Source organism: Erythrolamprus reginae, chromosome 3 (genome assembly GCF_031021105.1).
Source record: "Erythrolamprus reginae isolate rEryReg1 chromosome 3, rEryReg1.hap1, whole genome shotgun sequence".
NCBI lineage: Eukaryota > Metazoa > Chordata > Lepidosauria > Squamata > Dipsadidae > Erythrolamprus > Erythrolamprus reginae.
The window spans coordinates 55,453,549-55,470,552 of NC_091952.1; the positions used below are offsets into that span (position 1 = coordinate 55,453,549).

The following is a 17,004-nucleotide window of genomic DNA, read 5'->3' on the forward strand; positions in this document are numbered from 1 at the left end:
GTTGCAGATGGGCAGAAGCCTAACAGCAGAGAGGATCAGGCTGTTTCAATTGCAAAGATTTCCTCAAGCTGATAGGTATGGGAAGAACTATTTACATGGATTTTGAGGGTGTAGTCTTTTCTGTTACACGTTGATTATTATGCTGAATGCAGAGAATGACTTACAATGTCCACTGCATGAAAACTTGCTAACTTGAAAAGGATGGAATGAACGATTTTGTTAAATTTCAGCTTTTTCAGACTCTGTAATTGCAACTAAAATAAGACGTTAAAAGTAAAGCATTAAATGCACTAATATTCAAGATTATAGACTTAACATTTTAAGAAAGTGCAAAAGCATCTCTAATTATTTGTCTTAATTGGGTTTGTTTTATTTATTGTTGTTGTACAACTTCTTTTTTATTATTGCATCATTGTATTGTTTTTATTGTTGTAAACCACCCTGAGTCCTAAAGGATTGGGGGGCGTAGAAGTTCAATAAATTAAATTAAATTATTTGTATGCATTTGATTGGTTAGGGGCAGGTGTCCAGATGAGGCATCAAACACTTTGGGCTGGTGAGTAAAGTATTTATTGGTTTTTCCATGCTGCAGCCTTTGCTTACTTGTCTCTGTGTGTAAACTGGTTAGAAAGGAACTCAATTTAAGGAACCCCTTTCAGGCTACGGTGATGGCCAGATGGTCTGTCTGGGTCATAGTCAACTTGATTCCTGGTTGATAATTCTCCTGCTTTTCCCTCCCTTAGATGCCAGAAAAATCAAGCGACATTTGCCCTTTCTTTAGTGAACAAGACTTCTGAGGACAAAACAACACTGTCCCAACACAGAGCTGCAGTGGTGCTGTGGTTAGAGTGCAGCACTGCAGGCTACTTTGGTTAACCGTTAACTGTAGTTTAGCAATTCCAACCTCACTATTGGCTCAAGGTTGACTCAGCCTTCCATCCTTCTGAGGCGGGTTAAATGAGGATCCGGATTGTTGGGGACAATATATGTTGATTCTATAAAGTGCTTAGAGAGGGCTGTAAAAGCACTATGTCTAAATGCTATTGCTAAATGTTACTGCTACTTTTACAGTTGTTTCTACCATTTGCAGCAACTTTAGAGTAGAGCAGCAAAAGAAGATCAATTCAATTCAATTTATTAGATTTGTATGCCGCCCCTCTGCGAAAACTCGGGGCAGATCATTTTAAAATCTTAAAAATCTTTAAAATTTTAAAATAAAAAGATCAATCTTTTTTTAAAAAGGTGGGTGGAGGGAAATGTGGCAGAACCCTATTAAGTTTCAAAAAGTTAAAGGGAAAAGGGGAAGAGGCCAGGTTTTCACAGTTCCACTAGAGCAGTGTTTCCCAACCTTGGCAACTTGAAGATATCTGGACTTCAACACTGATGTAATACTATTACATTATATACTATTACAAAATATTATATACATATCTAGCTAATAATAAAAAGAAAGGAGTAACAACATAGATAAAAGAAAAACTAAAACACGAAATAAAAATTAAGATAAAGAACATTACAGTACAAGTCTTTTGAAAGAACATTAGAGTACAAACTATACGACACCTGGCTAGAAATCTACCAATAAATATAATTAGAAATAGAGGATTGAGCATTTGTCAAAGATATTCATATGGGAGTTAGACAAAATAGGATAAAAAGCAAATTAGAAATTAGAATACTTTATGTTGTGACATAATAATCAAACGAGATCAAATATTGCATCATTATTTAATCAAACATTATACTGTTATACTATTATATAAATATAGATAATTATTAGATAAATTATAAAATAAATAAAGATTTAGTAAATAAGTTATGGTGACAAATATATGGAAGAAATGGATACTGAAATGAATTTAAAAAGTAAATTTTTTTTTACATATTTATATACAGTACATACATACATACATACATACATACATACATACATACATACATACTGTTCTGTCTGGGTCACTCCAGAAGCCAATACCAACCCAAAAAGAGAATCCAAACACATTGGTAAAAGGCAAAGGCAGTTTTATAAAATTCAAGAAAAACACAGGTAACAGAAAATGTCCTTACAAACAGGAAAATGCTGTATCTTCAGATATATTCACGAAGGCCAAAAGTCCATGCAGCAATACAGAATTCTTGCTGCCAAGCCAAGGCTGTAGATAACAGACCTACACCTCCCACGGATCTTCCAAAGCTGCTGGGCCACAAGCCAGGAACAGAGACGCTTCAAGGGCGTGCCTGCCTTTTAAACCCTGCTGATGAGGACCACACCCAAACCCAGCTGTTTCTACTTCAATGGTGATAATATCTCTTTAACTGCTCCTTTCGTTGCTCTGAACGTCGCTGTCTCATGTCAATGACAGCTTGTGCGTCATCACCTAATGACTCCAAGCTACTGGCTGGGGAGAGCCCCCCCCCCCGGGGCTCTCATGCTGTTCTCCTTCATCCCATTCCTGATTTTCCTCTCCCCCGTCCGACTGTTCAGCCCCCTCCTCTGCGCTGTCATCCTCCTCCGGGCATGGAGCCAGCAGAGACACAGCTGGTCCCTGAGCAGCCTCAGGCTGAATCACAACACATACATAACATACATACATACATACATACATACATACATACATACATACATACATACATACATAGGGGGCCTGGTCCATCAGAGCACATAGCAATAGCACTTAGACATATACTGCTTTACAGCGCTTTATAGCCCTCTCTAAGCAGTTTATAGCATATTGTCCCCAATAATTTTGGATCCTCATTTACCCATCTCGGAAGGATGGAAGGCTGAGTTAACCCTGAGCTTGCGTGGTGAGATTCGAACAGTACTGCAGTCTAACTACTGTGCCACTACGGCCACATACCAACCAACTGAAGCAAAGGCATCTGTGTAGAATGGAATGAAGGGCAGGAGAAAGAGTGTAGACTGCCTTGCTCCTTCCAAAATAGAGGAAAAAAACTCAGAAAACTCAGGTTGCCGGAGGGAGGGGCTGAGGATGCAGCGAATCATTGTAAGTGGGAAGTAGGGATCAGCCTTATTACAAATAAGCAATAGTGTTAAAGAAATGAATGTTGTGGGTTTTGTTTTGTTTTTTCTTACAATCCAGGACATTAAAACTATAGTTTTGAAGAAGATGAGTAATTTATTGTTGAAGTTAGTTGATCTCAGATATTTATTTTGTCATGCTTTATGGATTTGATCATTTGTCTATGTTTTGGGAAATAAATGATACATGTCTATTGTAACCTCTACCTACTACTGATATTGAACATTTTTGCTTTGCAGGTTTCATTGTTCTGCTGAATCTGCAGCTTGGTAGGACTCTTTTGTTTGTATTTGTTAGTTGAGGATGAGGAGAGTAGTTCAAAAAATCTTAAGCAGCCTCTCTTAGCATGACAGAATTTAAAAAGATACAGTAAAAGTAGTGGTTCTTAAGTTTATAAGAAGAAGCAATTTCCCCCATAGAAATCAATGTAAGAGCAAATAATGCGTGCAATTGGAGAAACCACAGGGAGAGTGGAGGTCCTGTTTCCTCCCAGGAGATTCCTAGAGAGGCCCAATGGAGGCTTCTCCCTGCCTTTTCTGGCCCTGTTTCCTCCCAGGAGATTCCTAGAGAGGCCCCATGGAGGCTTCTCCCTGCCTTTTCCGGTTACAGTTTCGGAGGCTCTGGTTTGTAAGTGGAAAATGGTTCTTGAGAAGAGGCAAAAAAATCTTGAACATACAGTTCTTATCTAGAAAAGTTCGTAAGTAGAGGCGTTCTTAGGTAGAGGTACCACTGTACAATGGAACTGTGTTTTACTGTCTGGGAAGAAGGAAACGTTACGGTGAAGATAAACTGCATGCAGGTTTAGACATTTGTAATATCATCTCTTTTCAGGTTCCACCTACAAACTTGTCTGTTATGTCACCAATTGGGCTCAGTACAGGAAAGAACCAGCCAAGTTCACCCCAGATAACATAGATCCATTTCTATGCACCCACTTGATTTTTGCTTTTGCGAATATCGACAACCATCAAATTACAACTACAGAACGGAATGATGAAATACTTTATAGGAAACTCAATGCCCTAAAGAACAGGCAAGAAATTTTCATCTTTCATCCAGGAGAAAATAATAATTTTAAAAATTATCTATTGGAACTGCCAGAGAAACCAAGAATGTAAAAGCCTTTTATGTCTTGATCTGTCATGTACGGTTTCTTTAATCTTTACTGTGTCAATAAGTAACACAGTACTTATTGCACAGACTTATATACTGCTTCCAGTGATGGGCTCCTACAGGTATGGTCAGGTACGCAGAACCAGTAGAAAAACATTGGTCAGGTACACAGAGCCGGTAGAAAATTTGTGAATGTCCCCCCCACCCCGGGCTCTGGATATGTTTTTCCTATCACAGTAAATGAGGTTGAATGTGTATAATTTTAGAAGAGCTGTGCATGTGTGCGTGTGTGTACATACACTTTATATAGTAGATCAAGTATATTTTTGTGTGCCTGTGTGTAATATATATGTACACATATGGCATATATACATAGAATTAAATAGTATATTTTGGATGTTCAGTAATAGTAAGGGAAATTGTATGCATGGTACGTTTGTGTGTATGTTTGCTTTTAATAATGGGGTTTTTAGTGTTTTTTAGATTATTAGATTTGTTTTTACATTGTCTTTGTTATTGTTGTGAGTTGCCCCGAGTCTATGGAGAGGGGCAGCATACAAATCTAATAAATAATATTTTTATTTATTTATTTATTTATTTATTTATTTATTTATTTATTCATTCATTCATTCATTCATTCATTCATTCATTCATTCATTTATTTATTTATTAATTAGATTTGTATGCCGCCCCTCTCCGAAGACTCCGGGCAGCTAACAACAATAAAAAGACAATGTAAACAAATCTAATATTAAAATTAATCTAAAAAAAACCAATTTAAAGAACCACTCATACAAACAAGCATACCATGTATAAATTCCATAAGTCTAGGGGAAGGGAAATTTCAATTCCCCCATGCCTGATGACAGAGGTGGGTTTTAAGGAGCTTGCGAAAGGCAAGGAGGGTGGGGGCAACTCTGATATCTGGGGGGAGCTGGTTCCAGAGGGTCGGGGCAGCCACAGAGAAGGCTCTTCTCCTGGGTCCCGCCAAATGACATTGCTTAGTCGATGGGACCCGGAGAAGGCCCACTCTGTGGGACCTAACCGGTCGCTGGGATTCGTGTGGCAGATAATAATAATAATAATAATAATAATAATAATAATAATAATAATAATCTCTTTGAGGTGAGGAGAGGCCAGGCACCCTAATCCCAACCCAAACCCTTGACGTGAGTGATGTTAAATTGGCCACCTTTAAGCCAGTCACATGATCTTTAAGCCCCCCCCCCCGCGATCAAACGATTGTCAAACCATTCCCACCTGGTCACATGGCTGGCAAGCCACTCCCACAAAATAAGCCGTGCCCACAGTGTGGTGGTAGTAAAATTTTTGCAGACCTTCACTGACTGCTTCACAGTGCTTTGCAGTCCCTCTAAGCAGTTTACAGAGTCAGCATATTGCCTCCCATAATCTGGATCCTAATTTTACCTGCTTCGGAAGGATGGAAGGCTGAGTCAACCTTGAACCGGTGAGAAGCAAACTGCCAAGCTGCAGGCAGCTGGAGGTCAGCAGAACTAGCCTGCAATAATGCATTCTAAATACTGTGCCACTCCGGCTCAAAGGCTATTTAAGCTTGTGGTACACATGTACAAATAAACAGTTCATGGAAATCTTCAAGACATAGATTTTTTTGTTGATTATCAATATACACAGAAGGTTTATATTATTTTTCTTCCTTTCCAGAAATAGCAATTTACTCACACTACTGGCTGTTGGAGGGGGAATCTTTAATAACCAAAAGTAAGACTTTTCTCCTAATCCTTTTCCACTAAAAGAGGCCATGTATTTGTAATGATGTGATTTTTAAAATCTGGTCTAAAGGAGATAGGAAGGGATGGAGATTTCATCTCTGCAGCTGGGAAGGAATTCTGCTGGGAAAAATGGTGATGGAAACCACATTTACCTACACAGAAAGTTCTATGGCAGTGGTTCTCAACCTTTGGGGGGGGTGTCGAATGACCATTTCACAGGGGTCGCCGAAGACCATGGAAAAAGACAAATTTCCCATAGTGCAAGGGACAAAAACTTCTATTCTGGTGCCTTGGAACATATTTTTACAATCCGACCAATCAGGCGTTTACAGTGGGGGTATCTCTCTGACCTTTCTGCCTATCAGCTTAAAGCTCTGTTGGGAGAATTGGTGCTAGGCTTATGGTTGGGGGTCACCACAACAAGAGGAACTATATTAAGGACATTAGAAAGGTTGAGAACCACTGTTCTATGGGGAAGTCAAGCAAATCTTGTTTACTGCTCAGTCTAAAGTATCTCAACTTCCCCATGTCTCCTACAAAGTTTGGATTTTGCTTTTCAGCCCGAAAGCTTCACAGATAATTTTCTACACCATTGCATTCATTAGTGAAAACAAGCAAAACAAGCTGAAAACTCTGACAGAATGACACTTTTCACCTTTTTGCCTTGGCCAATTTAAGTTAGCTTGGCTTTGGAAACAGCAGTGTATGTGTTAACTCCTCCTTTCCTGCAACATTGCCCCTATCTCCATGTTACATTGCTTTGTTGGTAATTTGTAATGTGACATTTAAGGCACGTGACAGAGAACATGAGTAAGAATTTTCCTTTACTTGATTATAATTACAATATAAAAATGCTGGGATAACTTTTCCCCCCTCTGCTGCCTTAATCTGTTTCCCTGTCCATGATTGAATCAGACTTACATGCCTTTATCATACTAGTCTTTATGTTTTCCCCCTATCCCAGCATGGATTTTACAACGCATATAATCGCATATGCACCAATAACGCAATGCATGATCACCCCCTACGTGTCTCGCCCACTGTGCATGCTCGAGTGACTCCTGCAGGTGCGCGTGACCCACCACATGACCCTGCCCCTGTACATGCAAGTGCAGCCACTTGCATGCGCCCTGCATGCATGGAATCTGCACACGTGCATGCATGGTGGAGCGGAGCTGGGGCAACGGCTTGAGTTCCCACAGAGAGGGCTCTGTGCCCTAGGTTTGCCCTTATGGGATTAGACCATGCATCTTGAAATTTCCTTCCTTCCCAAATACTCCTATGCCATTCTGAATTACAAAGTTTTAAACACTACACTGCACTCATCAATGGGTAGACCTATGAATATTAATCTCCATTGACCTTCAAGGCTCTGATCAGCTGAGGTTTTCACATAACACATCCATCCATCCATCCATCCATCCATCCATCCATTGATTGGATTTATATGCTGCCATTCTCCGAGGACTCGGGGCGGCTCTGAGGACTCAGGGCGGCTTTATTAATAAAGTAGACAACACTTAAACAACACTTAAGGAGAAGACTGAGAGGAGACTTGATAACTGTCTACAAATATCTGAAGGGCTGTCACAGAGCAGAGGGATCAGCATTGTTCTCATTAGCACATGGAAGGACTAGAAACAATGGAATGAAACTGCAATGGAGTAGATTTAGATTAGATATCAGAAAAAAACTTTCTAACAATAAGGGTGATAAAACAGTGGAACAGTTTGCCACAGGAGGTGGTGGGCTCGCTTTCACTGGAGATCTTCAAACAGAGACTGGACAGTCATCATTCTGGGATCGTTTAATGACTCCTGCATTGAGCAGGGGGTTGGACCGATGACTCTGGGGGTCCCTTCCAACTCTATAATTCTATGTTTCTATGATTCTATGATTCTAGACTAGTTTACCCATTGAGACGTAGCTTTCCCTGCTCACGCTGAAAATATTTGGCTGAACTTAGAAGCAAATGGAGCATTTTCTATTATTATTTATTAAGATTGGATAGGTGCCAGTTTCTAACTGTGGTTCATGATATTTTGTGGAAATAAAAAAGAGGTCCATGCCAATGAACACTGAAAATTATGCTGCTCCAAAATAACGTATGTCTTCTAGATTTATTACAATGGTATCATCTTCAGCAAATCGGCAGACATTCATCTCATCAGTTATATCTTTTCTCCGTGGGCATGGATTTAATGGTCTGGATGTGGATTGGGAATTTCCAGGTTCCAGAGGTAGCCCTCCAGAGGACAAACACCGCTTTACCATTCTGATTCAGGTGAGAGACCGAAAGCATAAACCTTTAATTGAAATTTCCATAAAAGAATCTTGTAGGCTGTTTAAATTGTGTGGTTTGATATTCTGCAATGAATGCTCTTCTTAACAACAATGAAACTGCAGTAAAAAATTCTTTTCAAATTAGAATTGAAAATCAATGTCCAATTAAGGCTTGCTATTCAGAATTTTGCTCTTATCACAATGTTGCCCTGGAACCCAGTGCTAGAATACATATTTTATTGATAGAATATACAAATAAAAGGACAGCATATTTCTGAGCATGTACGAAGTACCTATGTATAGTGCTCAAAAAAAAAATAAAGGGAACACTTAAACTACACAATATAACTCCAAGTAAATCAAACTTCTGTGAAATCAAACTGTCCACTTAGGAAGCAACACTGATTGACAATCAATTTCACATGCTGTTGTGCACATTTAACTTTGTACAGAACAAAGTATTCAATGAGAATATTTCATTCATTCAGATCTGGGATGTGTTATTTGAGTGTTCCCTTTATTTTTTTGACCAGTATATTTATAGCTAGTCTACATTTTTTATAGAATGGCAAAATACATAATAGTAGAGCAAAGATAGGACTGAAGTTCTAACTAGTTTTTGTATTGTTTACAAATATTCTTACACTCTTTCACAACTAATGGCAGTATTCTGCGCCTGGTTACTTAAAAATAAGTTTGACTGAATTCAGGGATGCTTATTTTTCAAGTTAAGTGCAATAAGATTGGAGTTTAAAGCTACAATCTGGAATGCATATCATTGCTCCTTTCCTGGGAAGCTGCTTTAAATCCACCTCCACCTTCCCTCTCATGTTGCAAAAGAGATTTCAGTATGCCCTTATGATTCCACTATACCACCAAGGATAGCGAAAAAGGATTGCTGTATGTTGGGAGCTTATTTAGATCTTCTTCTGTTCCTTGTTTCAGGAGAGGAGCTTGTATCAGTTAGTTTTTTAGGGTTGCTGTTGGGGTAAGAAAAAGGAAACAAAATGTAAATGTAGGGGTTGGAATGTGGTAGTTGCTTAAACATTTGGCTCTGCCTGCACTGAGAGAGCATGTTAGTTGTTCTACCACAAAGATCCTTCATATATTGCTCTTTAAATTACCCAATGTAAAAAGAAGATTAACATAAGAACATAAGAAGAGTCATGCTGAATCAGGCCAAAGCCCATCGAGTCCAGCATTCTGTGTCACTCAGTGGCCCACCAATTGTGCATGGGGATCTTGAGCAGAAAGAGAAGGCAAAACCCTCCCTTTCCCTTGACCCCCAACAAATGGCACCCAAGGGAATACTGCCTGCCTCAACCAACATAGAGCTGGCACATGGACATTCGTTTCAATAACCACCGATACACTTGGCATCCATGAATCTGCCTAATCCTGCCTTGAAGCTATCCAGGCTGACAGCTGTCACGACCTCTTCTGGAAGTGAATTCCATAAACCAACAACCCTGTGGGGGAAGAAATATTTCCCTTGATTTGTCTTCCTTTCTTACCTATGAGCTTTAGGGAGTGCCCCCTTGTCCTAGTATTGTGTGATAGAGAAAATATTTTTTCTCTATCATAGAGAAAATATTTTTTCTCTATCGTAAAGAAAATATTTTTTCTCTATCATAGAGAAAATATTTTTTCTCTATCATAGAGAAAATATTTTTTCTCTATCATAGAGAAAATATTTTTTTCTCTATGCACCTTTTCTATACCATGCCTGATTTTTTACACTTCAATCAAGTCACCCCTTAAATGCCGTCTTTCAAGGCTGAAGACACCAAGGCATTGCAACCTGGTTTCATAAGGGAGGTGTTCCATTCATTTAAATAGACTATATGTATATGTGTGTGTATGCTTTGTGTACACACACACACACACACACACACACACACACACTCATTAAGTCATAGGACTATCTAGCTCAGTATATCAGCAGTGGGTTCTAAATGCTTCTGCTACCCGTTCACACAGGAGTGTCTTGGGTGGGTGGAGCCCAGTGAAGGGCCGCTCTTCTTCAGCACTATTGGTGTGCTCACTGAGGCCGTTGTGGGCGCACATCTGGTGGGCACGTGTGCACCTGTTGCCGTGAGATTTGGCTTCTGCACATGGGCAGCAAGCAAAATCTTGGATGAGGATGCATGCGTGAGCGAGATTTTGCTGATTTTTGCCAATATTTTTGCTTCCACGCATGCACATTCAATTCAGAAATTCAGAAATTGCTGAAATGTCACTCATGCGAGATTCCTCACATGAGATTTTGCTTGCTGTGCATGCACAGTCACGGGCGCTCAGCCACATGGACATTGTGGAATTTCCTACTGGGACAGAGCACCTGACCACACAGGCTGTTGACCACCAATGGCAGAGCCTCCTGCTGCCACTATCGTTTTGGAGAACTGGGTCAAACCAGGAGCAACCCACCACTGGTATGTATATATAGCATATTCAGGGCTGGGGAGCAGGCAGGATGGGGTGGAACGCAGTTCCACTGACGGAAATGAAGATGCGTGTGCAGCTCCAGCTGATCGGCGGCTGTCACTTCCTGGATCACTGGTCTCGACTCAGCTTTCCTTTTTTCCCCTGCTGCTGCTGCTGCTGTGTCTCTGCTCTTTGCTTTTTTCCTCTTTCCTCCTTCCTGGGCTTGGATGAGCTTCCCTCTCTCCTGCCTGGCTCCCCTCCAGCCTCACACAGCCACCTCCCACCTGAGGTGCAAGCAGAAGGCGTGGGTGGAAGCGGCACTGGCAGCATTTATGCTTCTGGCAGCACCTGTTCGCCTAGCTACCCAGCCTGAGGCAGGAGGGCGACCCAGGAAGGAGAGTGCGGGAAACGTGAAGAAAATTGTCACCCCTGCGAGCGACATTGGTAAGGTTGTGAGTTGAGGACTTAACAGTTCACTTGAATGATGATGATCGTTCAAGCCACTCCCACCTGATCACATGGCTGGCAAGCCACTCCTACTCAGTCACGTGACCAGGAAACCACACCCACAAAATAAGCCACACACACAGTATGGCAGTAAAAATTGTGGCTGCCCATTACTGACTATTTATATGTGTATCTTAACATACATACATACCGTGTTTCCCCGATAGTAAGACACCCCCGATTGTAAGACGTATCGGGGGTTTGAGGGGGGTCGGCTAATATAAGCCGTACCCCAAAAGTCTTACTTTCGGGGAAACACGGGAGTATTGCCGGGGGGGGGAGCCCGATGACGTCGCTTCCAAGCTCCCCGCGCGCCCCTCGCCTTTGCCTCGCCGCGGTGCCACCGCCTCTTCCCCTGCCGAGGCTCGGCTGCAAGCGGCCAGCGAGGCCGACCGGCTCCGAGGCAAGCGGCCGGAGCTACGCCCTCCTTCGCCCGCCTCCATTCCGGCAGGCAGGTGGGGCTGCCCAACTGCGCAGAGCGGCTCCTCCCCTCCAGACACACGCTTCCCCGACACGCGTCTGCGGCTCCACGCGTGCCCTTCTGGACTCTGGGGAGATGCCTTCGGGAACGCGACCCTTTCAATTTTTTTCCAATGTAAGACATACCCCGAAAGTAAGACGTAGTGGGGCTTTTGGGGGTAAAAAGAAAGTAAGACACTGTCTTACTTTCGGGGAAACACGGTATACACACACATACACATAAATAGTCCTATGACTTAATGATTGGTGTGTATGAAAAATTTGAAACATTTCCTGGCCTCTTGTAAGTGAGCAATGGTAACTACTGCTGCTGCTTCTGTTTCCCTTTGCAGGAACTATCAGCAGCATTTAAGAGAGAGAGTGAACAAACTGGAAAACCACAGCTCCTGCTTTCAGCAGCTGTATCTTCAAACAAAGCAACCATAGATGCTGGATATGAAGTGCCTGCATTGGGGAAGTAGGTCATGCAATCTAAGAAAAGAGGTCTAATATGGTACCTAGGTACTCATCCTTAATTGGTCCTGTCAGGCGCTATGAGTACCAAAAACGATGAGTACCAAAGACATTTTTTTCTCATAAGGAATAATCTAGTGAGTCACAAGTTTTAGCTTGTACATTGAGTATCAAATGAACTGGAGTACCAGGACATTTTAATGTGAAAATGCATTGAGTACCAAATTCAATGAGTTTCAAAGCAGTTGAATCCCAAGATACCACTGTTTAGAATATTATCTCTGCAAGATCAGATAACAGACTGTGGGATGATGAGGCATTCTATCTATCCTATTTCTTAGGGCCAGAGTGGGAAAAATATGATATAGGGCAGTGATGGTGAACCTTTTTTCCCTTGGGTGCTGAAAGTGTGTGGTTGCATGCTATCATGCATGTGCGAGGGCCCACATCCATAATTTAATGCCTGGGGAGGGCAAAAACCACTGAAGGACAGTGCCTCCCTCTCCCAACCCCTCCAGCCGGTGCAGAACGATACCATGGTTGATGGTATCGAAAGCCACTGAGAGGTCAAGAAGCACCAGGACAGAGGATAAACCCTTGTCCCGTGCCCGCCAGAGATCACCCATCAACACGACCAAAGCAGTTTCTGTGCTGTAGCCGGGGCTGAAACCCGACTGTTGAGGGCCTAGATAATTTATTCCCCTGGACTGTTTTTGTTTTATGTATGATTTGTATGAGATGTATGATTGCTTTTTATATTAAGGGTTTTAAACTGCTTTTACTATTGGATTTGTACTGTTTTATTGTTGTGAGTCACCCCAAGACTCCGGAGACAGGCGGCATACAAATCTAATTAATAATAATAATAATAATAATAATAATAATAATAATAATAATACCTCCCCCACCCCCGCAGAGGCCCTCTGAAGGTTGGAAATGAACCACTTCCTGACTTCCAGTGGGTCTCGTAGGCCCATTTTTTGCCCTCCCTAGGCTCCAGAGGCTTCTCTTGCCCCTCCAGAAGCCCTCTGAAGGCCAAACACCTCCTCCCAGAGCCTCTGTGCAAGCTGAAAATCAGTTGGCTGGCACGCACATGAGTGCTGGAGTTGAGCTAGGGCAATGGCCCCCGCTATATAGAATGCTGATGAGACCACATTTGGAATACTGTGTTCAGTTCTGGACACCTCACCTACAAAAAGATATTGACAAAATTGAACGGGTCCAAAGACGAGCTACAAGAATGGTGGAAGGTCTTAAGCATAAAACGTATCAGGAAACACTTAATGCACTCAATCTGTATAGTCTGGAGGACAGAAGGAAAAGGGGGGGCATGATCGAAACATTTAAATATGACAAAGGGTTAAATAAGGTCCAGGAGGGAAATGTTTTTAATAGGAAAGTGAACACAAGAACAAAGGGACACAATCTGAAGTTAGTTGGGGGAAAGAACAAAAGCAACATGGGAAAATATTATTTTACTGAAAGAGTAGTAGATCCTTGGAACAAACATCCAGCAGACGTGGTAGATAAATCCACAGTAACTGAATTTAAACATGCCTGGGATAAACATATATCCATCCTAAGATAATATACAGAAAATAGTATAAGGGCAGACTAGATGGATCATGAGGTCTTTTTCTGCCATCAGTATTCTATGTTTCTATGTTTCTATGTGCCAGCAGATATGGCTCCACGTGCCACCTCTGGCACCCGTGCCACAGGTTCACCATCACTGATAAAGAGTATTTCAGTTAAGGTTTTTGATAGCTTTCTAAAGAGCAATAATACATCCTGGTAGAGCTTACCTTTACATATGTATTTATGTTCCAAAATAGCTATTGCTATTTGATCCTTTAAACTGATTGTTCGTTTAGTGTTCTTTAATTTTGAGTTTTATTTTTAATTTGCATTCAGGAATCTTGATTTTATCAATGTGATGACTTATGATTTCCATGGAAGTTGGGCTTCAGTGACAGGACATAACAGCCCATTGCATCAAGGTTCAGTAGACTATGACCCAGTTCCTTTCTACAACTGTGTAAGAAAAATGGCAACATAAAGATTTGTTATAGCTTTTGTAGTACTCATGGTGGGAATGTGATTAATACATGTAGAATACTGATGAAACTCAAGATATTGGATGTATTGTGTATGTCAAAATCGTTTGAATTGACTATGTCTCAGAAAAGCAGGATGCTAGCTAGTTTTTTAAACCCCTCATGCTAAAATTGCTATACTGTATCACTAAAAAAAGGCAAAAGATATGCATAAGGAGGAATGGAATTCTCTTACACTTCCTAAGTATAAGGCAGCTTGAATTGGGCACAGTAATTCAGAAAGGATTAAGCATCTGGGGTGGGGGTCATGGATCCGGTTCGGTCAGTGCTGGTCCATGGGTGCCACCATCTTTTTTGCAGAATATTTTCTGACTTTTTTTTACTGTTTTGAAGTTTTTCCTCTGCTGCTGTTTGAAAAAGGGCCTTACTGCCCGGCCCCAGGTTTATACAGTGGTACCTCTATTTACAAACTTAATTCATTTCGTGACTAGGTTCTTAAGTAGAAAAGTTTGTAAGAAGAAGTAATTTTTCCCATAGGAATCAATGTAAAAGCAAATAATGTGTGCAATTGGGGAAACCACAGGGAGGGTGGAGGCCCTGTTTCCTTCCAGGAGATTCCTAGAGAGGCCCCACGGAAGCTTCTCCCCACCTTTTCCAGCCCTGTTTCCTCCCAGGAGATTCCTAGAGAGGCCCTACAGAGGCTTCTCCCCACCTTTTCCAGCCTTGCTTCCGATAATCTGGGATTTGGAAAAAGAAGTGTGTAGCTCATAGAAAGGAGGCTGAAACCAATCTTTTTCTTATTATTTATTTGTAAAAGGCATTTTTCCAACCATAGCTTCTTCTGTTCTTATTCCCATCAAACATTAAAATTGGACACAGAGATGGGACTATTAATTGTCCATTTGGTATGGTTCCCTGAATGATTTGCTGCCGAACGGATTAATAAATGACCATACAGTTCTTGATCTTCCTCGATTCTGCTCTGTACTGTGAACAGATTGTATGTGTACCATATTTGCTTGCTTGCCTGTGTACTGTAGGAATATGCAATGAAATACTGGAAAGACAGTGGAGCACCATCTGAAAAACTCATGATGGGATATCCAACATATGCGCGTACTTTTAGACTTTCTAGTGCAAATACTAACGTTGGTGCTCCAGCCTCTGGTGGAAGCAGTCCTGGAGCCTACACCAATCATTCTGGTATCCTGGCATATTATGAGGTAAATGCCCTTCGTTTTATTAAAAATTATAATTTATCTAACTAGATGGCAACCACTGGTTTTCCTAGGCTAATCTCCAGAAGCTAAGGTTTGGATTGGCTTCGGCTTGGTTAGACAATTTTCAGGAAATTCCCAGCATTTGCTAGGCTGGGAAGTTACTTACTAATTAACTTGCACAAGAAAACAATGAGAAGTCAGCTTCATACTATTATCAAGGTAGACCTAAGGCTGAACTTTCTATAGGAAACTTTAGAAAATGGCCATGGGTAAATTGTTCTCTCTCGGCTTTTACTTGCCGTATGAGTTTTTGTTCAAAGAGAACAGAAATAATTCTATGAATGTGTTCCTAAAAATACTTGAAAGATAGGGCAAAAGTATCAAAACCTAATAATAATAATAAAAAAATGTATTAGCAATGTAATTCTGTTCATGTTTATTAGGAGCAATGTTGCAATTTAGAGAAATGTATATTTGAGTAAATATTTACAGAACCAATTTGTTTCTCTTTACTGTAATTTAAGTGACTTAAATTTGGATTTCTCTCCTCACTAATGATTAAAACATTTTCTTGACTGTCAATTGAGTCATCTTTTTTCCTATTCTTATACTAGAGGAATCTATTTTTAAAGAAACGGCTGTAGGTTAAAATTTGAGCACACAAACCACAATACTCTTTAACAACAATTAATTCCAATGGGGAAATAATGTAAAAAAAGTTCTGCATTATTTTGTTCTCTCTCCTAAACTGCTTTGTTCATTTTGACAGGTTTGTACATTCTTACAAGGCGCTAGCCAAGCATGGATTGAGAAACAGAAGGTTCCATATGCTTTCAAAAATGGAGAATGGGTTGGATATGACAATGAAAGAAGTTTTCAGTTAAAAGTAAGTTCTCATTTTGGGTAACAATTATCGAATTAAACCTAGTTTAGCTAATGAAATAAAATCATGATTTCCAGTGTACAATGTACACGGAAAAAATCCACCTACTTTATTAAAACTACAGTATCTTATCATGCTGTTTCACAGTATAAATTGGTATCTTAGCCTCGGAGAGGGGCGGCATACAAATCTAATAAATAAATAAATAAATAAATAAATAAATAAATAAATAAATAAATAAATAAATAAATAAATAAATAAATAAATAAATAAATAAATAAATAAATAAATAAATAAATAAATAAATAAATAAATAAATAAATAAATAAATAAATAAATAAATAAATAATACAAATAATTTTTTTGTCAACAGTCAAACATTTAAGGCAAAATCACCATCTCTGGGTTGCAAACATCCAGACAATAAAGGGCTATAAAATGACAGAACTCCTTTTTATGGTCATCTAGTGATAGCCAGAATTTTTGCAGCTTAGATACACCAGCACTATTTAAGGTTCACATAGAACCATTGAACTTTATAACAAAATACTGCATAGCATTAAGTATTCCTGGTCAAATGTCCAGCCAACTATTTATTCACTCCTTGTGTTAGATCTAAATCTAACATCTTTATATTCTTATGCAATTTAAACATGCATTTGTTTCTCAGTGAGTCAGTTTTGAACACAGCAACTGGAGCACTCACTTGGTCATTATAGTGGAAATAGAAGTGATTATAGGGTTCCCCCCCCCCTTAATATTATTCATTCAATATAAATTTCATTC

General features: G+C 40.2%; 1 protein-coding gene across 2 annotated transcripts in view; it reads left to right on the top strand.

Annotated features, from left to right (window-relative positions):
• The window catches only part of LOC139163970 (acidic mammalian chitinase-like), a 19,978-nt gene continuing 2,974 nt past the window's right edge, over window positions 1–17,004 (top strand). For both annotated transcript variants that reach the window (XR_011558547.1, XM_070745402.1), the window contains exons 1-10: window positions 1–75; window positions 518–556; window positions 3,284–3,313; window positions 3,876–4,077; window positions 5,841–5,897; window positions 8,027–8,192; window positions 11,938–12,062; window positions 13,973–14,096; window positions 15,156–15,338; window positions 16,105–16,221. Coding sequence is in view for 1 of the 2 variants with exons in the window: in XM_070745402.1 (XP_070601503.1) it covers window positions 532–556; window positions 3,284–3,313; window positions 3,876–4,077; window positions 5,841–5,897; window positions 8,027–8,192; window positions 11,938–12,062; window positions 13,973–14,096; window positions 15,156–15,338; window positions 16,105–16,221 (1,029 nt within the window). In the remaining variant the exon portion in view is untranslated. The remainder of the gene's footprint in view (window positions 76–517; window positions 557–3,283; window positions 3,314–3,875; window positions 4,078–5,840; window positions 5,898–8,026; window positions 8,193–11,937; window positions 12,063–13,972; window positions 14,097–15,155; window positions 15,339–16,104; window positions 16,222–17,004) is intronic.